At 40.0% G+C, this 7,314-nt stretch overlaps 1 protein-coding gene across 2 annotated transcripts in view; it reads left to right on the forward strand.

Moving 5' to 3' along the window:
* Positions 1-7,314, forward strand: part of myo6a (myosin VIa) — a 93,931-nt gene that overhangs the window by 7,308 nt on the left and 79,309 nt on the right. For both annotated transcript variants that reach the window (XM_035678594.1, XM_035678595.1), the window contains exons 4-8: positions 1,257-1,386; positions 2,185-2,290; positions 3,205-3,260; positions 3,411-3,508; positions 4,153-4,317. In XM_035678594.1, the coding sequence (XP_035534487.1) occupies positions 1,257-1,386; positions 2,185-2,290; positions 3,205-3,260; positions 3,411-3,508; positions 4,153-4,317 (555 nt within the window). The remainder of the gene's footprint in view (positions 1-1,256; positions 1,387-2,184; positions 2,291-3,204; positions 3,261-3,410; positions 3,509-4,152; positions 4,318-7,314) is intronic.

Below are 7,314 nucleotides of genomic sequence, written 5' to 3' on the forward strand. Positions count from 1 at the left end.
ACACAGACACACACACACTTACTGCCATAATTAATCTCTTGAGATGAATCTAAACGTAATTCTAAACTTGATACTAAAAACCAGACTTGAAGGAGTGAGGACCAGACTTAATGTTCTCACTTTCCCAAACTGACCTCACTCTAAAAATATCCGACTGTTCTAAAAATAACCAGATTTTCCACCAATGTCCTCACTTTACGACGATGTCCTCATTTCCCAAATACGTCCTTACTCTGATGAAATGTCCTGACTTTGTAAACCGTCCTTACAAAAACCTCCTCGAACCAGATGATGTGAAACTGTTCGAGAGCACATGAACATACAGGGCTCAGGTGACCTCAGGTGTGTGTTCATATGAACGTCCTCCTCTGATGGGGTTCATCTGTTGGCTCACACTGGCATCTGGTGGCCGGAGAAGGAACTGACTCTGGTGCATTAAAGTCGGAAACAGAACTTCTCCATCTTCATGTCATATTTACTGATAGTTTGTTGAGTTATTTTGTCTCATTCATTGCCAGAGTAATAAATGTAAAACACTCAAACACTCCTCATATTGTAATAAACAGTGATTAACAAGATCTAGGGTTAATTAATGACAAAATTGGGTACAGAGCGGAGCAATAATTCAATATTATCATAATGTGAAGTTGTTTTTATGAAATTATTTTGTTTAAATTACTTTTTAATTATGTTTTCTTTTCCTTGGGAACTGTTGGGTCTCTAAATCATTTTATAAGCAATACAGTACATACCTTCTCTGTTGTTATGAATTGGTGCTATACAAATAATAATTTTAAAAAGTTTTAAAGAGTACAGGTAAACAAAAGTGATATATACATTTTCCTCAGACATTCACTCTTCTATAAGACTCTCTGAGGACTTTTATCTTCCGTATTGACGGACTTCCCTTAATCAATATTCAATGAAATACAGAGGACCGTCTCTCTGCTTCCATCACTACAATCAATATCTACATTATTATCTTTATCTAAAAAACATCTTAAAGGGTCTTTAATTAGCAGAAATTCATATCATATCACTTCATGGATCTCAATATAATGTGTTTACATATATATTTATATGTAATTAATATATATATTAAATATAGTTTATGTATAATTGTACATTTCTATTAATGTTGTATTTCAGCTGCTTTAATGTTGTTGTTTTTTATCAGTTTTTCTCTTTTTAAAGTTTGATTATATTAATAAAGTTGTTGTTCTTCAGTGATTTTTGTTCTTCTTGTCCTCCTGCAGACGTTTGTAGCCAACATCCTGATCGCGGTCAACCCGTACTATGACATCCCAAAGCTTTACTCGCCGGAGACCATCAAGCAGTACCGGGGCCGGTCTCTGGGCACGCTGCCGCCACACGTCTACGCCATTGGTGAGTCGGCACAAAACAAATGCACTGAACACGAGAATGTTTAGTGTTTTTGTTTCCTGTTGGTAGCTGTGGGTTCAGTGTGAGTTCTGTACGGTTTATTTCAGGTTGGTCCTGTGTGGGAGATTAATGTTAATTTTATATTTTAGAGTGTCCACAGTGAGTCACAGACAGACTGAGAGGTGTATTATTGATTAGTCATCACCGAGCGCTGATGCAGATATATACTTCTACTCATGGTTGATGTTTTTTGCTTCGAAAAGGTCTGCTGGTTGTAGTTTGATTATTTTTTTCTTAAAAAGAACTTATTCCTCAGTGTCCTGTCAGATCTGTGGACATAGAAAACACAGACTTTCATTACACCTTACATTAAACTGAGTTGTGGGTGATTGCAATCAGCTCATTAAAAAACACATAAAGAAAGAAATGAATGTGAAGTAGTTAATGCAGTTTAATGTAAGCTGCAAAGGGAGCTCAATCATTTTGTTTTGTTCATGGAGAAAATATGAAATCTGTCTGAAAGAAGTAGTTTTAACAGTCAAAGATCCAAAGAGAGTGTGGGAGTCTGAGTCTGTATGAAAAACCTTTTATCATCGTCAGTTCATGAATAGTCTCCTGTTGTAGTTTCCGATCTATCCACCAGGCAGCAGACAGCACTCAGATTTCCTACCGTCCTCTGAACATCACTCAGACCGACTCCTAGCCAGTTTAATATCGGTTTGATTATTGGGGTCAGGTTTGGGTCCTGGAGGCGGAGCGAAGTCTAATCTAACAGCTGCTTCTGTCTGTGTGTCCCACCAGCTGATAAAGCGTACAGGGACATGAAGGTCCTGAAGATGAGCCAGTCCATCATCGTCTCAGGGGAGTCCGGGGCCGGGAAAACCGAAAACACCAAGTTTGTGCTCAGGTGAGGATGAAGCTGCAGCTTTTCTTACAGACAGGATCAAAATGTCAGGAGTTGAGTACAATAAAAGCAAAACTCCATCTAGATAAAGTCTCTGAAGACCTTTTATATTTCAAACTTATTATTATTATTAAATTATTATTAAAAAAGGTCAACAACAAAGTAAAAGTTGTCAAAAGAAGCACAAAACCAGCAGTAAAAATGAGTTAGTTTTAAGTTTAAAACAGTTCATTCACTTCACTTCACAGTAGAGTAGAGGAGGTTGGACCACTGCAGGGTTTAAAAGAGGTTTAGCTGACCTTATTGATAGGCACTGTCAGAGCAGACGATGCCCAGCGCCATCACTCTTCTCTCTTCCATCAGTTAGTTTTGTGGTTTCTTGTCATTTTCTGATCACTCAGCTGTCACTATTGATTAAAGGCAATAAAAGCCAAAAACAAATAAATATTAACTAGACAAAGTTATTAATTCTACCTCAGCTAACACTGAAAGAAATGACAAGGAATTATACAAAATAAAATAATGGCTGATAACCCAGCTGATAACTGAAGATAGAAAACAAGTGAGACATCTTGTTTCTTTCTGACCTCTGTTGAGTTGCACATGCTCAGTACGGATCGGGCAGATCAGCTACTGATACACTTTATTGTCTCTTTAACACAAACTCACCTTCTTAAAGTACAACAGAAAACAAGAAGCTCATAAAAAAGTCAAATATATGGAAATCTCTTCAGTATTATGAGGTGTCTGAGTGGTGTTTTAATATTTAGTCTCATTAATATTAATGGAGTTGTAGCAGGTTTCAGTGAACACATCATCAGAGTGAGTATACAGTATATATCAGTCCATCCCCCCCTCTGTGTACAGTCTGTGGTCTCAGGACGTCGACACTAACCTGGGACTGTTTCTCCTGACAGATACTTGACAACCTCGTACGGAACCGGTCAGGACATTGACGAGAGAATAGTGGAAGGTGAGCCTGACCTCAGTTACAGTCAATGGACATGTATCTTTCTCTGAAATAATTATTAACAGAAAATATAAGAGACATGAAAGAGCTTGTTGCTGCATTAGCTCGTTGTTTCCTCTGTGTGAGTTAGTGTCTCTCTCTATAATCCTGCAGCCAACCCGCTGCTGGAAGCTTTCGGAAACGCAAAAACTGTCCGGAACAACAATAGCAGTCGCTTCGGAAAGTTTGTGGAGATCCACTTCAATGAGAAGGTAACTTCAGTTTGTTCTCTTCCGCAGTTTCACAAATAATGAAATGTTGTGAATTAAATATGATGGCTCATAGTTATTTAGCATAAATAGTTTATATTGATCTTCAATTCTGAATATTTCTGAATATCTCTGCACTCATGAATAAACTCTGTATTCGCTGCATCATCGCAGATGCTTACACAGCAAAACACCTAACAGTGATTAGACCTCAGTTCCTGCACTTATCATGATAAATCCTATAAATCAGAATATTTCATATAGTTTTCATACACAGACTGCGACCTGATACACTGTTATTTGATCTTGTATTATTCTCGATATTTGTCCTAGTGGAGTATTTTCACAGTATGTTATCAGTACTTTAACTCAAATGTCCAGTGTGTAAGATTTAGTAGTGTCTAGTGGTGAAGTTGCAGATTAAAACTCCCTTGCTTCACCCTTCACTTCCAACCGTGAAGTAGAAACTTCGTTAGCCACAAAACACTCTCTAGATAAAAACGTCTCGTTGTTAGGTTACATATATTCAGGTGATTATAAACTAATGGAAACATTCCTGTGGACATTATATTGTGTAACACATTGGAGCTTTAAAGTAGAGGATGTGAATACACTGACATTAAAATGTGTTTCCTGTTGGTGCTCAGAACGCTGTCGTGGGCGGCTTCGTGTCTCACTACCTGCTGGAGAAGTCGAGGATCTGCAGACAAAGCTCCGAGGAGAGAAACTACCACATCTTCTACCGACTGTGTGCCGGAGCCACCGAGGACATCAGGCAGAAGTTCCACCTCAGTTCCCCGGACACGTTCAGGGTACGGCAGTTTCTCCTCAGTGTCTGATGAACCCAGTGTCACACAGACGGATGGAGTTTAGATTGGTGATAGATTGGTGACGGATTGGTGATTGGTGATGGATTGGTACTGCAGATGATGGATGAGCAGAGCAGGGAGGAGTATTGATCCTTATAGGTGCTGTTCTGTGTGAGTGTATCAGCAGGTGAACAACGGTCGGTGATGTTTGTATCTTCGGAGGAGCGTGTGTGTTTTGGTCTCGCTGGTGGAGAACAGATGTTGGAGAACATCTGGACCCTCCACAGAGACAGTTGTGTCTCTGATAGGAGACGTGATGTCACACAGTTTCAAACCACCTCGCTGGGAACGCGTCGCTGTCAAACCCGGCTGTGTCATGTGACTGAGCCTGACCTTTGACCTCCTCGTTGATCATCGTAACTTCATTCAAAGTGAACATAAAATCAAATAAAACTCACCAAAACCGTCTCTGTTAGTGTTTCCAACAATCACCAACTCCACCAGTTTTTCATTTTCTCTCCATCGATGATGGTGATGATTCAACATTGGTTCAGAGCTGATTAAGTATCGAGAATATAGCATTAACATGGGTGATTAAGCTCTCACGTCCCCGCTCTATAAACACAACCCTTCGCAGAATTTGCTCAGTGTGTTATTTTTCTCCTTTTGGCTGTTCAATACAAATATGTTCAACTTTTTGTTCTTTTTTTCACTTCAGCATCACATTTAATTCCGATATCATCCTGAGTCACACCTTTTACCTGCACTGTCAGCAGTAGACACTCCGCTGTGGCTGTGGGATTTTATAACTTCTAACTACATTTCTGAACTTTATGAGCAGGACACACACTTTTACTTCCTCTGACTGTGTGGAAATCTGTTGTTTTCACCTCACAGAAAGTGTTTAACAAAGTTTCTCCTTAATCAAAAACTCTCAAAATTACACATTTTTTAAAGGGAGTCTAGGGACAGAACAGTGTGTTCACAAACATCTGCTGCTTTTATCAGGTGTAGCAGGTAAAAGAGCCCAAATGTATAATAATAAGCATTACAGTGAACCGAATGGAAATAAATGAATGTGTAACGTTTGCTGAATTTACAAGAAGGCCCAAATGATTAAGAATTTATTATAGAAACAGTTTATGAAGTTTCTCCTCAATCAACAATCTCCGAATTGTGCGTTTTTTAAAGGGAGTCTGGGGACAGAACAGTGTGTTCACAAACATCTGCTGCTTCTGTTAGAAGGTAAAAGAGCCCAAATCTATCATTCACATTAAAGTGAACAGAATGGAAATCAGACAGTGTGTTTCTGTGTACTAACAGGACGTCAGTTGAGTTCAGTGTGGCCCAGGATGCATTGCGTGCTCACTGCTAAAACAATGTGGTCACATACGGCCCTGAATGTCTCAAAGTTTACCAGGTGTAAAAAGACCACAGAGCCACTGTGATATTAGACAAATTGACACACATATGTGGGAGATTAACCAGCTCGGGTCCCAGTTTCAGTTGTTTACACACAAACATCCAAATAAAAGCTAAATAATATCACATATGCACACATTCTGAGCACTTCCTGCCTCCAGCTCTGTGGCTGACGGGCAGCAGGGGGCAGCACTGAGCCGTCACTGAGGCATTAAAGCCTCTGGCTGCTGTACTCTCTCTGCACTGTAAGGATCCAATGAACATAAACAAACAGAGGAATCTGCATTAATGCTGCAGTGAAAGTAACGCACAGATAATGGCTGCTACAATCTGCTGTTTGTTCCCATAGCCGTCTGCTCCGACTGAAACTGCTGTTTTTATCATCTACGTCAGTGAATTAAAGATTTATTTCCACCAAACCAGAGTTGGTGATTGTTGGAAACACTAACAGAGACGCTTTTAATGAGTTTTATTCAGTTTCTGTCCACTTTGAATGACGTTACGATGATCTGAAGGTAAAATGAGTGTTTTTTTCTATGGAGTCTGCTGGAGAACTATAGCGACTGTTATGTCCCCATATTTATGAATCAGCGATCATTCAGATTGAGATCAGGTTGTAGTAAGATGAGTTATTCATTATATATTGTTGATCATTTATTGTTCTCTCTTTTTAAGTCATGATTCTTTGAGTTATAAGAGTTAAAGATGGAGAACTACAATGTGTCCACTAGAAGGAACAGAATAAGCTGTAATAAAACCTCAGGTGTGTTTGACCTTCAGATCCTGAACAGGCCTCGTCTCTGCTCACCTGATTCCCTCAGAAAAGAGCTGAGTCATACTCGTCTCCGCTGCCGTTGGAAGAGAAAAAAAAACTCACTTTCTTTCTTCCAGAGTCGTCGCTTTTATTGCTTGTGCCTCAATTCAATACTTTATTCTCACCTGCGTCATTGTGGGGCCTTAAAGTGGCGCTGCCGTCCCCCCGCAGCTTATTACGCCTCCCGCTGTCGGTTCAGCAGCTTCTAATGGCTTCATACATCCTCACCCTCCTGCTGCTGGGGAGAGATTCAGTGAGCTGGCTCAGAATAACAGTGGAGTGATGAACCTCCTGTCTGCATGGAAGGAGGGAGGAGGAGAGAGGAAGGAGGGAGAGATGGAGGGAAGAAAGGGAGGAGGTGCGTTCAGGTTCGAGCAGTTTGTTCAGGACGGTTGTTCAGGTGTGTTTGATGTAAAGTGATGGACAGAGTGCAGATTAGAGCTGAAAGGTGTGAGAGGAAAAAGACTGAAAAGTAATCAGAGTAAAAGTTGGTTAAGGAGAAAGGAAGGAAGGAAGGAAAGGTAAATGAAGAAGGTTAGAAGCCTGAACATTAAAGACACAAATATGGTAAATTGGAAGGAAGAGAAATAAACATTAAAGTAAGGAAGTAAAAAGATGAGGGACGGAAGGAAAGGAGGAAACAAGGATTGATGAAAGGACAGTTCCTCTGAAGTTCACTAACAAGAACAAAATGGACAATGTGTCCCATAATGCAACCTGCTGCAGAGACTGAACACAGGACTCCTCTTCCTCCCTCCCTCCCT

This window comes from Morone saxatilis, unplaced genomic scaffold (genome assembly GCF_004916995.1).
Source record: "Morone saxatilis isolate NCDOM2014 unplaced genomic scaffold, NCSU_SB_2.0 Contig7, whole genome shotgun sequence".
Classification (NCBI taxonomy): Eukaryota; Metazoa; Chordata; class Actinopteri; family Moronidae; genus Morone; species Morone saxatilis.